We start from the raw sequence: 16,890 nt of genomic DNA on the forward strand, positions 1-16,890 counted from the left end.
GCAGTGTGGGACCCCTCGGAGGATGTCCACCCCAGTGGGGACCCTCACCCCATGGAGGTTTTGCCAGCCTGGGTGAGGGGCTGATGGCTGTTTTTAGGCTGGCCACACCCCCTTTAGGGTGGGGGGTCCCCACTGGGGTGCCTGGCCAGTCTGGGTGAGGGACTGAGGGCCGTTTTCAGGCTGGCCAAGCACCCTTGCGACTTAAGTCCCAGCCTCTCCTTTTTTTCTTTTCTTTTTTTATTCTGGGATTTATTTCCTTCTATAATTGAAACTTTGTTGCCTTTAGCAGAGGCCTGTGGAAAGCTTGGCTTCCTCCATCGCCAGGGGCAACTCACTACTGCTCGCTTCAGCTCCGTGGCCATGGCTGGCTGAAAGCAGGTATCTGGGGTTTATTTACCTTCTATAATTGAAACTTTGTTGCTTTCAGTGGAGCTCAGAGCCGGGCTGTGGCAGGCGGGGAACCTTGGCTTTTTCCATCACTGGAGCAAGCAAGCCTCCTGCTCGCTCCAGCTCCGTGGCTGCTGGCCGCCATCTTCGTTGGGTTAAATTGCATATAGTCGCTATGATTGGCTGGTGGGCGTGGCTTAAGGCGTAGCGAAAGTATGGTCAATTTGCATGTTTGTCTTTCATTAGTGTAGGATGGAACATATGCATTTATATGTTTATTTCTATATGATATACTATCCCAGGTATTTTATAAGAGAATACTTACTCTTAACATACATGATTTATTCTGCTACTCACTATTCTAATTAGTCTGTTCTTTACATACTATTCAGGTAATAATTTTTGAAAAGCCAGCACTAACCCACCGAGATGGTTGTCAGGTGGTTATTAGCATAGACTCTGAATAACATACCTCAACTGTCCCAGCTTTCCCAAGGCAGTGGTATTCCCTTAAGGTTATTGGCATTTGTGGTCTGAATGCCCCACATTTGTGCCAAGATATAGAGCATAAGTTTAAAATCCTTCTTCCTATTTTCCCTGTCATCTGTGTCATACAGCCTATAGCCCCCCCAACTTCCCTACTCCCCCTACTCCCACCCCAGACACAAATGCCAGTTCATCACAATTTTCAGTCTCCCTTAGGGCCTGCTCAAATTTTGTTGTTCGGATACTATGGTTCATATTGTGTTTGTTTTAAGACTTAATTTTTTACAACGCTTTTAGATGGCAGAGAAAAATAAAGATGATGGTATAGAAATATCCTAGTAAGTCCTTACTCCCTCATATGTATAATGCCCCTCCGCCATTATCAATGTCCCCAACCAGAGTGGTACATTTTTAACAATAGATGTGCCTACACAGATACAGCATCATCAACTTGGGGTAAATACATGTGGAGTTGCTGAATCATATGTTAAAATTATGCTTACTGTTATAAGAAACTGCCCAAACAGCTTCCAATGCGGCTGTACTATTTCACTTTTTCACAGGTAATGAATGCAAGTTCCTGCCATTCCATATCCTTGGCAGCATTTGGTGTTGTCACTGTACCAAATATTGGCCATTGTCATAAGTGTTTATTTATTGGGTGTGTGTGACATTATTAAGAGACAACTCAAACCTTCAGATGGCTGTTGCCAACAGCGGAAAAAGCACAAGTAAGCCTTTTGAGAGTTTTACCCAAAGCATCTTGAGCCTCCATAACCACGTGAGACAATTCCTTATTAGAACTCTATGTTTACATGGTTGGGTTCAGTTTCTCAAAGAAGGGAGACTCATCTACCCTCCCTGACACTCTTGTCCTCCTGATCAGGATTTGCCTTTTGTGTAAGGGAGGGGGAAGATATTGCTGGATTCTGGGAGGCCCAGGCAGGTGGAGAAAAGGGGGGAAAACTCAAGCACTCCCATTTTCACTCAATTACCCTGCACTCAGGGACCTTCATCACTTGACTGCTCCACATGAATTGCTCCCAAGTCCTAGTTCCCCCCTCCCCTCCTGCCCACCCATGAAAGTATACTCAGTGCAAGTGCCCATGATCCAAACAAGCTCCCCACTTCCACTTTCTGCATCAAAAATATGCCTGAAGGACTCTATGAGAAAAGCAGCAAGGGGAGCACATTCATCTTGCATGTTTAAAAAATTTATCTGACTAGTGGGTGCAGAAGAGAGTGGGAAACCCATAGGAGGGACCAAGAGACCCATAGGGAATCTGCTGTCATCATCCAGAGGGATGGCAGTTTTATAGGGGCTATTGGGACACTCTGGACATGGACTGGAAATGGAGGTAGACTGGAAGAACTGGAACCTGTGGAGGGAAAGACAACAGGAAGAGAGGCCTCACCACCAGGTTTCTGACTTGACTTGGCAGGGTTGGGCTGGAGTGCAGGTGCAGAAGTCCAGTGACCCTATTCTGAGATAAAGGGAAGGTAAGGCAAGGTTGTCCTGGAATGGGCAAGGCTCTTGGTCTATAATATGGCAACACTGCAGAGGGCAGGAGGGAGGTTCCTGCCTCACTGACTGGATCCAGAACACAACAGAGGCCTGTCTGATGACATCTGGTGGTTCTATGACAGGGCTGACCACAAGTCTTTGCTGAGCAGCAAGGTCATTTCAAACCAGTGCTCCCCCATGTATTATAGGCTGTGTATGCAGGATGCCAAAGTCTCACACTGGGTGCAAGAGAGGGATAGCAGAGCTTGGACAAGGCAGTGTCTACTCCAAAGGGGTTTGTGTCCTGGATGTCAATGGGAAAACATTCCAGAAATCTGGTATCTAGTTGTGATGACCCTCTGGTTGCTGAATCTGTGGCCTGGGACTCCAAACACCTGCAGATCATGACTCTGGAGCTAGAAATTAATGGTTTATGGAAGGAAGTAAGGACATTCCCCTAAGGGGGCCAAGATGTTTTTAAGTTGAGATATTCTCTGGAGAAAATAATCGCAACACAGAGTCTTTGAAATCCAAATTAATGTCAGTTGACAGCTCACCATAGACCACGTACTATGCCCAGCAAGACACAGGGATCATCCCCTCAAAGCCTTTCTGTGCCCTCTTGAGCTCCCATGTGTCCCTACCCCTTAATCAAAGTCAGCGTTTTCTTTGGGTGGTGGAGAGGTTAGAATCAGCATATGAAAGATGTGAGTTATTCATGGCAGCTCAGAGTGCATCCTCACCTGCTTTGCATCTTTGCTGTGGCCCACACTGTGTTCCTGTCCCAGGCTTCCCCTTTCAATATTGACACGATTTTCTAGGCAGCTTTGGAACCTGTGGCTCTGAACAGCACTGTCCATGTCGTGGAGGCAGAGCCTTTCTGTGTCCATCAATGGCTCAAGGCCATTGTGAGGTCCCCGGAGGCCTTGCTCATGACCACACCCTCAACTCCTACAGGCTAGTTTGCACTTCCCCCACAGGTAGTCTGCACATCACATATGCTTGTCCACAAGACTCCCTCTGACTTGGTCCATTGTGCTCTCACCATGAAAGCCGGTTACTTTTTGGTGCAAATACAATTCAGCCCGCATGCATTTGATGCCTTCTAGATGAAAAGCATTTCCCTGTGTTTCTCTGATAAGGTTTTAAAAGTGTTTTTCTTATTAAAAAGAAACCAGGCCACAGGGACAAACCATATTGGAACAGACAGAAGGAGCCACCAGAATGTCCCTAAACTCTGATGATTGGCTCCATCTTAGGACCTAAATAACCTCCTTATCATTGCCCATTTATATGTGTAATTAACTACTCTATTTCATGATATGGTGCTAAGTCTCCACGTTTAACTGTTACCATAAAATTGTCAAACATACTCAACACTAAAGAACACAATAAAAACTCCAGTTTTCCTATCACCCAGGAGCATTGATATGGTGCCTTATGTGCTCCATTCATTTTTTCTTGTTTCGCTTCCTCCTTTTCTTTTTCCTCTTCCTTGCTTACCCACTCCATTCCTTCCTTTCTCCCTTTGTCCCTTCCTCCTTTACTTCCTTCCTTCCTTCATTTTTAATTTTCTTGCTGAAGCTCTTTGAACCAAATCTCAGATACCAAGTCAGCTCACTCCTACATACCTGAGGGTGAAAACTCAAGGACTTTAAAACATAATTTTTATCATCCAGACAAACCAACAATTCAGTGTATCTTCTACTATTCCTTTCACAGTCAGATGGCTGCAATTCTCCCACATATTTCTTTGTTTGTAATGAAACCAAATTAGGTTATACATTGCATTTTTCATGTCCCTTAATTCTGTCTGTCACTCCTTAATGAGTAGAAGTGTATATGAATCATAAATGTAGATGTATTTCCCACAGGGGTATTAGTTTTCAATCTGAAACTACTATACATATATCCTGGAGGTGGCCAAGAATGATAAGGATTGTGGATGTTGGGAGCCAGAATTCTCACTGATAGAGTAAAGGGTTAGAGATAATTCAAGGGAGCAGACCAGAGGTCCCTTGCAGTAATAATGGGTTAGAGCTGGAGACATCAGTATGAATTTGTGTTAAGCTTAACACAGATACCTATAGTGACATATATATTTATAGATATATGTATATACATAGGCTAATAAACACACTTATGTTTACTTTCACTCTCAACTGAGACAGCTAGAACAAAAACACTCCAGGAATCATGAGCCCACCAAGTGCCCACATCTAGGTTTCTAATACCATTCTGTAATAGAAGGAAGCAGAAATTCATGGGGAGGTGGCTTATGCTATGACTAGAGCAGGGAACAGATAAGACAGCTTACAACATCTTGTAGTGGCAGAAAGTGAGGTGGTGCTAAAAAATACAATACTGGAAGTAGTCAAGGGGACATAAGAACCAAAGGAAAGAACTTCAAATGGCCAAAAAAGGAAAAAGTTGAACAAAAAAATAAAGTAGTATTGATTGTCATACAAAGCAAAAAGAAAATATCCTACTGAGATAAACCAGGGTTTGAGTAAATCCATAAATGTGTAAGAGTAGAAAAATCTCCCTTGGAGTACCTGCACTCTAAACCAATCATGTAGATACCCACTCTCCAACGAGGTGGGCCATTACACCACTCTTTTTTTAAAAAAAAAATGTATTTTATTGATTTTTTACAGAGAGGAATGGAGAGGGATAGAGAGTTAGAAACATCAATGAGAGAGAAACATCGATCAGCTGCCTCTTGCTCACCCCCTACTGGGGATGTGCCCGCAACCAAGGTACATGCCCTTGACTGGAATCGAACCTGGGACCCTTGAGTCCGCAGGCTGACGCTCTATCCACTGAGCCAAACCGGTTAGCGCATAACCCCACTCTTTAAGGGTCTCTTGTGTCTAGTGACTTCCTTCTAAATGGGAGGAACAATAGTAACTTTATAGAGGAGATACCTGATGAAAACTATCTCAAGTTGGGCATATCAGAGACAGGGAGAAAATATTTTAAGCCTCATATCTCATGAGGGACTCATGTCCCAAATACATAATTTTAACTACCTGATGGAAATAAACAAAACAATACAAATATATAACTGACTTAAGGACACTTCACCAAACAGGATATATACCATAGATCTCACACTAAAGAAAATAAAAAGCACACAAAAGCATGCTCAGCATCGTTTCTCATGAAGAAAATGAAAATGTAAACTACAGAAAATATTCAACTGCAAAGCTATCAGAATGGATTAGAGTCCCCAAAACTGAAAGTGCCAAATTTGGGAGAGGATGAGAAACTCTCCTTCATTGTTAATAGGGAAGAAAATGTTACAGCCACTTTAGAAGAAAGTTTGGCATATTCTTATAAAGTCAAACATGGACTTGCCATTCGATTCAGAAACCCTAGTCGTCAGTTTTATCAAGTGAATTTGAGGTCCATAAAAAACACCAAAACGATGCATGATTAGAGCAGTTTGATTCATAATTGCCAACCAAGTCTTCCTTCAAGAGGTGAATTCATTAATAAACTTTGATACAGCCACAAACTGAAACTTGGATTCAAAGCTGAAGCTACCCTCAAATGTTCCAGAAAAAAGAAAGGTTCAAAGGGAAGTTCTATCAAATGGTCTGGGAAGTTCTATCAAATGGTCAGGGAGAACTCATCAGACTCTTATGCTGACTTTTCCAAAGTATACAAAAAGATGGGCAATTGTACAACTCATCCTCCCAGGCTACCTTTCTTTTATTCAAAATCCAGAGGAATTTCCACAAACAGACCTTTTGGAACAAGTTCATTCACATAGCATAAAATAGCCTGTACATACTAATGGCATATTCAACTCAACAGTGCATTATATGAACAAGCAGCCTATCAGCCTATATCCAATAAATAAAATGAGGATTTAATGTTATAAAAAATTCTATTGCAAATCCATGCACACAAAATACAGTAGAAAAAAATTTTTTCATGCCAATGGCTACAGAGAGACATCCTTGCAAAACACACACACAGACACACACACACACACACACACACACACACACACAAAACAGACAAACAAACCAAAACCTTTAATATGAGTTCAGGGAAATAACTTTGAACAAACTCAGCCAAAAGGAAATTTCCATTTCCTAAAATTGAGAGCAACCTGCTTAAGTGTGAAACATTAAAAGCATTTCCATTAAAGGCAGGGACAAGTCAGAGATGCGGGCTGTGGGTATAAAAGTAAATATGAGGTGTGAATATGGAAGAGAAACAAACAATATCTGTTGATAATATGGTCATCTAGCTAGAAAATTCAAAAATGGATGTCTGGATTACTCAAATGCATAATAAACTGTATGGAAGATCACCATAGCAATAACAAAACCTTCCCACACAAAGCTATAACAATTAGAACATGGAATACAAAAATCTCGTTGACCACAGTTATAAAAGCCAAAACTTAACCAAGAAGTATCCTAATTTAAAAAGAGTCAACTAAAAATAATATTGAGGGATTCAGGTTAAAAAAAAAAGCGCCAAATAATAGAGCAGTTTCCATATTCATTCATGGGAAACACAATATTGAAAATATGTTGATTCTGCTTAAAATTTTACAAATTTAGTGCTATACAGGTGTTGCCCAAAAAACAATTAAGCTTGGACTGATGACTTCTGCTCCCTAAATAAACGGAGGGAAAATATCTAAGGAAGAGATTGGAGGGCAAGGGCTGGGGGAGTATTCAACAATAAAATCTAAACAACTTAATATGAGCAAGCCCCTTGGGGACACAAGACTGGTGAGCTGGCATGTGTGGTTGAGTGGTTGTGTGGGGGAGCTGGGAAGTGGTTGAGGACTGGCCTTTCAAAAAGTATCGTTTCAATAGATTATAAAGAATAGAGAAGGAGTAGAAAAGCAAGTATCAGAGTAAATCATGAATAGTAAGATTAGGTAAGCTTTCATAAAGTAACTTGTCTAGTATATGGAAATACATAGGACATAGACATCCATGCATATATAAAATATAAATATAAATATATATATATATATATATATAAATATAAATATATATAAATATATATAAATATAAATATAAATATAAATATAAATATAAATATATATATATATATATATATATAGTGTATGGGCACCTATAGATATATAAACACGCCTGATCAACATTTAGGCTATATGTGTACACATACACTACATATCCAGATTTATACATGTATATACATATATGCAAAGATGTATGCATAAATAAAATGTATACAAACTAGGTAGAGGTGCAAAATGTAATAATTACTATAAATGAGGATCAAAAAGAAAAAAAGCCTGCAATGACAAGCAAAGGTAGACAGATAACCCCGAAACCACAGGCCCTCTCCGAATCCCTGCTATAGCTCAGCGACTATACTGAAAGGAAACATGTAGAACACAATGTTTCCATGGTGCCAGGCGGTCTGGTGCAGAGGCACCATGGGAAGTCGGGGCAGGGGATGCAGTTAGGGTCTGATGCTCCCCAGGGACCATGGCTCTGCAGCGCCCCCTCTGGGAACCGTGATGTGACCACGGTGTCCAAGCCAGGGCTGTGAGGACCCTCCAAGTAAGGACTGAGGGCTCCTCCCGCCCCCACAGAGGGCCCACCCCGGGACCCAGCTCTGGTGCTCCTGTCAGATCCGGGTACCTCAGGCGGGGCTGTCCGGCTGCACACTCCCGCCCACCTTCCGGACACTAGGACCCAGAGGGACTTGGGGAGGCCGACACTTGGCCTGTGGGGCACAGACCAGGTCAGCACAGGGTGGGGGGCCCAGGCCATCCAGCCCAGGTAGGGACCAGAAGGGGGGGCTGGGCACAAAGAATGGAACTCCACCCTGGTCAGCAGGCCTGGGTGACCCCACAGTTGGTGTCCGGAAGTGATGTCACTGACTCATTGACTTCCGCCTGAGAAGCCTGAGGGAGCTGAGCGCCATCTTTGGGAGGCCGGCTTCGGGTCGGTAGACCGGCTTCGGGTCGGTAGACCGGACAACCGCTGAGGGGAGCCACCTCAGGTCGGCACCGGCAAGGCCCAGGGTCTGCCTGGAATCAGGGTGAGGACCAGACGGAGGTCCCCGGGGAGCTAGTTCAGCCCCTGCCGGGAGCCCTGGGGAGTGAGGCCCACAGGCCACCCCTGGGGTCCCGGGGGTGACGGCCTCCGTGTGGGGGTCCGGCCTCCGGGTTCACAGAGGGAGGGTCCCAGGACCCGCAGGCCTCATGGTGAGGCCGTGGGGGGGGACAAGGTGACTCTGGGCCCAGAGCAGTCAGTCCCGGGGGCCCCAAGGCGCGGGGTGACCGCAAGCGGCGAGGCCTGACTTCCGGGTCCTCCGGGTCTGAGACCCTTGGGCGGCTCGGTGTCACGGCAGCGTCTCAGGTCGGCAGAGGGGGTCCGGGACCTGCCCGGAGTCAGTATGGGGACCCTGAGGGAGATTGGGGGCCCTAGACCCCAGAATCTTCAGTCCTGGGAGGACCATTGGGCGGGGTTCTACAGGGCGGGGTGGGGTGGGGTGACTTCTGCGTCCGGTGTGAGAGACTGGGGTTTGGTGTAAGGAGCAGAGCCACAGGTTCCGAAGTCCAGGGACCCTTTTCTGAGATAAAGGGAAGGCAAGGCAGAGTCCCTCCTAGAGGGACCTGGGAGACCGACACTTGGCCTGAGGGGCACAGACCCGGTCAGCACAGGGTGGGGGCCCAGGCCATCCAGCCCAGGTACTAGAAGGGGGGGCTGGGCACAAAGAGTGGAACTCTGCCCTGGTCAGCAGGCCTGGGTGACCCCACAATTGCTTTCCGGAAGTGATGTCACTGACTCATTGACTTCTGCCTGAGAAGTCTGAGAGAGGAGAGCGCCATCTTTGGGAGGCCGGCTTCGGGTCCGTAGAGGGCAGGAGTCCAGTGCTACAGAGTCCAGGTATGACCCTGATGGACGACGGAGGCCCCAGGACCAGGGAGGCCCTCCTGTCAGCACTGAGAGTCCGGTGTGGGGCGTCTTACTGAGAACTACTTCCTGCCCCCCTCGCCCACCTGCTCAGAGAGCGGGGGAGGGGCGGCAGGACAGGCGCTGAGGGGAGCCACCTCAGGTCGGCACCAGCGGGCCCAGGCTCTGCCTGGAATCAGGGTGAGGACCAGAGGGAGGTCCCGGGGAGCTAGTTCAGCCCCTGCCGGGAGCCCTGGGGAGTGAGGCCCACAGGCCTCCCCTGGGGTCTCGGGGGTGACGGCCTCCGTGTGGGGGTCCGGCCTCCGGGTTCACAGAGGGAGAGTCCCAGGACCCGCAGGCCTCATGGTGAGGCCGTGGGGGGGACAAGGTGACTCTGGGCCCAGAGCAGTCAGTCCCGGGAGCCCCAAGGCGCGGGGTGACCACGAGCGGCGAGGCCTGACTTCCGGGTCCTCCGGGTCTGAGACCCTCGGGCGGCTCCGTGTCACGGCAGCATCTCAGGTCGGCAGAGGGGGTCCGGGACCTGCCTGGAGTCAGTGTGGGGACCCTGAGGGAGATTGGGGTGCGTGGACCCCAGAACAGTGTCCATCGGGCAGGCCTCCTGGGGGTGGGGGAGGGGTGCTCTCATGCATTGTGCTTTGTGATTTCTGCATTGGGTCTGAGAGACACGGGGGGGTTGGTAGAAGGAGCAGGGCTTCAGGCAGCACAGGGGGGACCCCAGGTCCTGCTGCTGTCAAGTTGAGGACCCTGAGGGAGATTGGGGGCCCTGGACCCCAGAACAGTGTCCATTGGGCAGGCCTCCTGAGGGTGGGGGAGGGGTGATCTCACGCATTGGATTTGGTGTAAGGAGCAGAGCCACAGGTCCGCTGAGAGAGAACAGACAGGACCCAGGACCCCACAATAATGGGACCCCATAAAGGGCCTCCCCTGCTACAAGCCATGGGAGACCACATGTCAGATGACCCTGTGAGGTGTGTCCTGACTTCCGCATGCAGGTCTGAGGTACGCTGGGGCTCACTGTAAGGAACACAGCCACAGGACGATGGAGGGCACCCTGAGCCCCACAACCAGGGGATCCCATAAACCCTACCCTGCTATCAGCCTTGGGATGTTCCCTGGTGAAAGACCAAGTGCCGAGTTTCCTGACTTCTGTATCCAGGACTGAGTGAGACTCAGGACTTGGTAAAAAGTGTAGGGGACCACACTTCTAGGAATATTTCCCTAAGAAACCGGAAAGACCAATGAGAAAGAATGTATGCACCCCTATGTTCATAGCAGCACAGTTTACAATAGCTAAGATGTGGAAACAGCCCAGGTGCCCATCAATGACCTGATGAAAAGGCAGTGGTACATGTATGCAATGGAATACTATGCAGCTGTATAAAGGGAAGGGTCTCTTACCCTTTGAGACAGCATGGAGGGACCTGGAGAGTATCGTGCTAAGTGAAGTAAGCCAGTCAGAGGAAGATAGATATCACATGATCACACTCATATGTGAATCGAAGTTACAAAGTAAACTGATGAACCAAATAGATACAGACACATGCAAGCATGGGACAGATTGGGGAATCTCAGAGGGAAGGTGGGGAGGGTCTGAAGTAATCAACCATGAACCTTGTATGCGTATAAGCGTGGCCCATGGACACAGATGATTGGGTGGTGAGGGTGGGGGAAGGGGACAGAGGTGGGGTGGAGGGGGTAATTTGTAATCTACAATAGTAAAAGCATTATATGCTAATTAGACTGGACACCCTTCAGGACGTCCTTCCTCAGCAAGCCAGGGCCGGAAGCCAGGGCCGTGAGGGAAGCCCAGGTCTCAGGTGCCAGAGGGAAGCTGGTGCCGACAGCCAGGGCAAGGAAGGCCTATTCTTGCATAAATTTCGTGCATCGGGCCTTTAGTTCTTTCAATAATAAAGAATTACTAAAAAATTAAAAAATAAAAATAAAAAAAGCCATATAGAGAATCAGGTCCACAGAGAGGAGGGCAGTAGTACTACCCAGACTCAAGTGGCATTTAATGCCTTCACATCAGGGTCTGTGACACTGTGGGGTTTCGTACACAAACCAACCCCAGAGAGGCAGAGGAAGGACCCAGGACCTGCCAGGGTAACTATGTGGACCCTGTGTCAGGACAGAGGGGACCCAGGACTCCCAGTGTAGAGGCTGCACAAAACCCCACTTTGCTCTCGGCCTTGGAAGGCCACAGGGCTGGTGACCACATGGGGTGTCTTCTGATTACAGCATTCAGGTCTGAGGGAGACTGGAAACTTGATGAACACTATAGGGCCTCCCTCAGGTCCACAGAAGGGATGCAGAAGCACTGTCCAGAGTCAAGGTGCTTTTCCTGACTTTCAAATATGGTTCTGACAAGCTCTGGGGTTTGGTATAAGGAGCAGGGTCTCAGGTGGGCAGAGGGAAGAGTCAATGTGAGGACCCCAAGGGAGGACTGAGGGAATCCAGGAGCCCTAACCAGAGGGGAGTCCACAGAAGTCTGCCCTGCTCCAAGTGTTGGGAGGCCCTATGGTGGATGACCATGCAGAGAGGAACCGCAGAAGCCCAGACCTGATGTCAGCCCTGGCAGTTCAGGGGGAACCACAAAGGCGGCAGAGGGGAGGACCCGGGTCTTGCCCGGAGTCTAGGTGAACATGCAAAGGGAAGACTGAGGGAACCCGGCCCCCACAACAGAGATGCCCCACATTACCCCTACTGTGAACCCTGGGAGGCCCCTGGTCCATGACCACATGCTCTCTTCCTGACTTGGGCATCTCACGTTGACAGAGAGGAGGTTCCAGCTCCAGCCAGGAGTCACCGTGAGGATCCTGCAGGAAGACAAGTGGACTCCACCCACTGAGGGCTGAGTGGTCAGGCTCCAGGTAGGCAAAGAAGGGCTGCAGGGCTCTGCCAGGATACCAGGTAAGGACCCGAGTTAGGATTCAGGAAGCCCCTAGCACACCTTGAAGTATGTATGCCTGAGGCTTGGTCAAGGCCATAAATATCCGCAGTGTGCCTGTTCCTGCCAGCAGCACCTGAAAGCCTCATGGTAGGCCTGTGGATTTGGGTTGCTTCCAGACTTCTACCTTAGGAGTGGCAAAGGGAGGTGAGGGCATTGTCCTGAAGGTGCTGGATTCAGGACAACATGGGAGGTGTGCCAGGCAATGCTGGTAATTAAAGTGTAGGCCTTGAGGCAGGATGGTGGTATCTCCCACCCCAGTAAAAACAGGGGCCAGCTGGCTTAGGCTCTGCTGGCACAACTGGGTCACTCGGCACGATAGTCAATGTGGTGTGTCTTAAAGTCCACCTTGGAGGTCACAGAGAGATGGTGGACATGGCCTGCAGTTTTTTTTTTAAATATATTTTATTGATTTTTTACAGAGAAGAAGGGAGAGAGATAGAGAGTTAGAAACATCGATGAGAGAGAAACATCGATCAGCTGCCTCCTGCACATCTCCCACTGGGGATGTGTGCGAAACCAAGGTACATGTCCTCGACCGGAATCGAACCCGGGACCCTTCAGTCCGCAGGCCGACGCTCTATCCACTGAGCCAAGCCAGTTTCGGTGACCTGCAGTTTCCATTCTAAGTTCAGCGGAAGGGAAAGGTCCCAGGCACTCTCCAAGTAAACCTGGGTAGCTCGGGGAGGAAGGAGGATACCACACTCCAGACAATGGGTGCCCTGAACCCAGTCTGTGCTGCTGTCAGCCCTGGGAAAGGCCTGGCATGGGTCTGCAGAGGTGGTTCCCTCACACGTTTGTCTCAGGGCACTCGGGAAGGACAGGGCCTTGGTCATAGGGAATGGCTTCAGTTCATACAAAGAGGAGCTGAGGTTGTGGAAGGGTCATTAAAAGTGTGAATCCTTTCTTGTGGGAAACTTCAGTTATGTGCTCCCCGAGAAAAGAAGAGAGCCCTCAGCATCAGGGAGTGTCCTGTCCTCAGCATCCAGATTCCCCAGGCAGGGGTACCTGGGTGTGACATGCTCTCCCTTTCCACATGCCTGCTCCTCCTGAGCTTTTCTCACTGAGGACAGTTATTCAGGGTGAAATCGGGTCAGCTGGATTCAGATCCAGGCCAGGCCAGGAAGAAAGGCAAGTATCCTGAGGCCAGACTAAGGGAACTCTGTACCCAGAATGGATGGGCCCAGGCCCTGGTGTCAGTTGTGTGGGAACCTGGACAGGGGTGGGGGCAGATGGAGCTCCTGTTCACTTTTGTCTCAGAGCTCTCAGCAAGGTGAGGACGTTGGTGTGAGATCACACGTCCTATCATCCACCGGATCCACATTTTGTCAACAGAGAGGAGTCCCAGATCCTGCAAGGAATCAAGGTGAGCCCTGAAGGGAAGCAGAGCAAATCGGAAGCCAGACCTACCTTGCCTCCTCTGTCAGCAATGGGGAAACTCGGAATAGTGCCTGGATTACTTCAGCTCACTTCCTACTCCTGTATCTCAGGGAGGTGAAGCCTAAGTCTAAGTAGATTGGGCTCAGTCAGCAGAGAGAGTGGTCTGAAACCCTGCAGCAGGGGTCCTCAAACTTTTTAAACAGGGGGCCACTTCACTGTCCCTCAGACCGTTGGAGGGCTGGACTATAGTTTAAAAAAAACTATGAACAATTTCCTATGCACACAGCGGCGGCAAAAGCACCCGGCGGGCCTGATAAATGTTTTCAGTGGGCCGCATGTGGCCTGCGGGCCGTAGTTTGAGGACCCCTGCCCTGCAGTGCGTCCTGGTGAGAAATGATCAGAGCCTTAACCCAGGATAGATGGACCCAAATCTTCAGTCACCCCTTCTTGATCCTCTTGGAGCGGGACTACATGTGGGGCCCCCTCCGTTTCTTCACTGCAGTGTCAGGTGTGTGTGGTCTTGTTCTGAGAGTTTGACCTCATGCCAGCAGAAGGCAGTGAGGGGCCAGGCCCTGGCAGGGGAAAGGTGAGGATCCTATATGTGCAAGGAGGAACCTCCCACCCACAACAGAGGGGACTTCACAGAGTCCTGCCGCCCCTCCTGTCAGCTTTGGGGTCCCAGGAAAGTGCTTGTCATGTGCATGCTGAGGTGCCCCTTTGTTCCCTCCAGAAGAGGCCCCGGATTGGAGGAGGTGAAGGCCTTGGTCTAGTCTACATATTCTCAGGTCACAGAGCAGCAGGAGGCCTGGAAGTGCTAGGAATTAAGGTGAGGTGTTGACCATGAATATATCCATATGGGCTCTCCACCCTTGTCAGAGGGTCCTCACATTGCCTGACACCTCCATACCCCACCGTCAGGTACAGAGCCCTGTGCTGTGCCTTCTATACCCTGAACATTCATGTCACTTCCTACTTCAGGTTCTTAGTGGGCAGGCTGATCAGGAGTGAGCCCTGTGAGGCCCATGTTCACCCCTAAAGCAGAGACCTGGAAGTCAGCTTTGTCAGAGCCACCTAGGGTGTGTTTCTCAGCTCATGCCTCTCACACTCACACTCTCCCCCAGGCCCGGGTTCCTCATCGCCCATCTTCTGCCCACACTCGGTCACTGTTCGAGCACGAGTCATCATGCCTGGTCATCATATGAATGAGCCGTTGAAGCCTGAGGAAGACTTTCCGTATCCAATTGAGATCCCCCACTTGATGGCGGAGCAGCTGTTCTGGGCTATGCAGGAGGAGGAGGAAGAGGAGGAGGAAGATGTCCTGTCTCTCTCCTCCTCCCCCTCAGTCCTGTTTATAGACAACCTAGAGGAGGTGTCTGCTGCTGAGACACCAAGTCCTCCCCAGAGTCCTGAGCGTGCCTGCCCCTCCCCCCATGCCATGGAAGCCTTTCCATGTAGCCAACCTGAAGATGGGAGCTCCAGCATCCGAGATGAAGAGGGTCCAAACACTGAGGGAGGCCCTGAAGATGATGCTGATTCCTTGCTCCACAAAGCACTGCGTTCGAAGATGATGGAAATGGTGAAGTTCCTGATCCTGAAGTATCGTGCAAAGGAGCCAACCACAAAGGCAGAAATACTGAGTAGTGTCATCAAAGAGCACCAGGACCACTTTCCTGAGCTCTTCAGTGCTGCTGTTGAGAGCATTGAGTTGGTTTTTGGTATTGTTGTGACGGAAGTAGACCCCAGTACCCACACCTATGTCCTGGCCACTGCCTTGGGGCTAACCTATGATGGGATGGTGAGCGATGAGCAGAGATTTCCCAACACAAGCCTCCTGGTCACACTTCTGTGTGTGATCGCCTCACAGGGTGATTGTGCCCCTGAGGAGAAAATCTGGGCTGTACTGAATGATTTAGAGGTGCATGATGGGAAGGTACATTGGCTCTATGGGGAGCCCAGGGAGCTCATCACCAAAGTTTGGGTGCAGGAACAGTACCTGGTGTACCGCCAGGTGCCCAATAGCAATCCTGCACGCTATGAGTTCCTGTGGGGCCCCAGGGCCCACGCTGAGACCACCAGGGCAAAAGCCCTCCAGTTTGTGGCCATGGCTAATAGGGATTTCCATTTCCTCCCATGCCTGCCTGAAGAGCCTTAGTGCAATGAGAAACACTATGCCTGAGCCAGAGTTGCATCCAGGCACTTTCCAGGTCCATGTGCATTAACTTCTTTTGCTGGGCATAAAGTGTGTCCAATTTTCAACTCTGTGTTTGAGAAAAAACCAGTAGTGAGGCCCAGGGAAACGTTTAGGCTCCTATTGTGATTGAGAAATTTATGATTTATTATTTTGTGAATTGTTAAGGAAATTTTCTAATGTTCTTTACATAGAAGTTTTCATAAACTTTTAGCATGTAAGTTTGTAAATGACATTGATCACATATATATTTCTACATGTTCAGCTCAAGAATAAGGGATTTGCTACTGTGTAATGAAAATTGGGACCCTTCCCATCCTAGTTTGTGATCCCAATCTAGATAACATGACATTATAATAGGATTTCCTTGTAAATGTGTATGAACTCAGCAGTAAGATCCGTGGAGTTAAGAAATATTTAAATAAAAGCAAAAGGTTGTTAATTTTTGCTTCTTATATCTTCTCATCTGTCTTTCCATGAAACAACTTATCTAAGGATCCTTGGTTCTGGCAAGAAAGTGGGGGGATTTCATCTGAATAAAGACGACCCCTGCTCAGTGGTTCATTTAATCCCCAGACATTCACTGAGCCTGTGTCCTCTGGAAGGCCCTGTGTTAGTAGTGGGCACACTAACATAAGCAGGGCATATCCACCCACAGGATGATAGTGTAGGAGCTGAAGTCATATAAGGAAGGGGTTAGGTGTCCCCTTAATCCTACAAACAAGTAACAGAACAGGTGAGGCGGTGGGCCTCCAGTGACCAGCACTCACTTGTGAATGGACTTCATTTTTACCTCAGTGTACTTGCAACAGCATGGATGGAATTGGAGAGCATTATACTAAGCGAAATAACCTAGTCAGAGAACGGTAAATATCACATTATTTCACTCATATATGGAATATAATGAACGACATAAACTGATGAACAAAAAAAGATCCAAAGACAAAGAAGCATCGACAAACCTCAGAGGGAAGGTAGGGGAGAGTGGAGGTAATGCAGGGGAGAGCAACCAAAGGACTTGTATGCAAGTATATAAGCCTAAGCAATGGACACAGACGCCAGGGGGTGAGGG

The 16,890-nt window shown here is 48.5% G+C and overlaps 1 protein-coding gene across 1 annotated transcript; it reads left to right on the plus strand.

Moving 5' to 3' along the window:
* The first annotated feature begins 15,065 nt into the window (after positions 1 to 15,065).
* LOC102433551 (melanoma-associated antigen 10-like) lies at positions 15,066 to 15,782 on the plus strand. Its single transcript, XM_006087795.1, has one exon. It carries the CDS (start codon positions 15,066 to 15,068, stop codon positions 15,780 to 15,782), a length of 717 nt encoding a protein of 238 aa, XP_006087857.1.
* The last annotated feature ends 1,108 nt before the right edge of the window (positions 15,783 to 16,890 follow it).

This window comes from Myotis lucifugus, unplaced genomic scaffold, assembly GCF_000147115.1.
Source record: "Myotis lucifugus unplaced genomic scaffold, Myoluc2.0 scaffold_40, whole genome shotgun sequence".
NCBI classification, from domain to species: domain Eukaryota; kingdom Metazoa; phylum Chordata; class Mammalia; order Chiroptera; family Vespertilionidae; genus Myotis; species Myotis lucifugus.

Bases quoted from the DNA above. Each gene is read 5' to 3' on its own strand.
- LOC102433551 (XM_006087795.1), top strand. From the start codon at position 15,066: ATGGAAGCCTTTCCATGTAGCCAACCTGAAGATGGGAGCTCCAGCATC.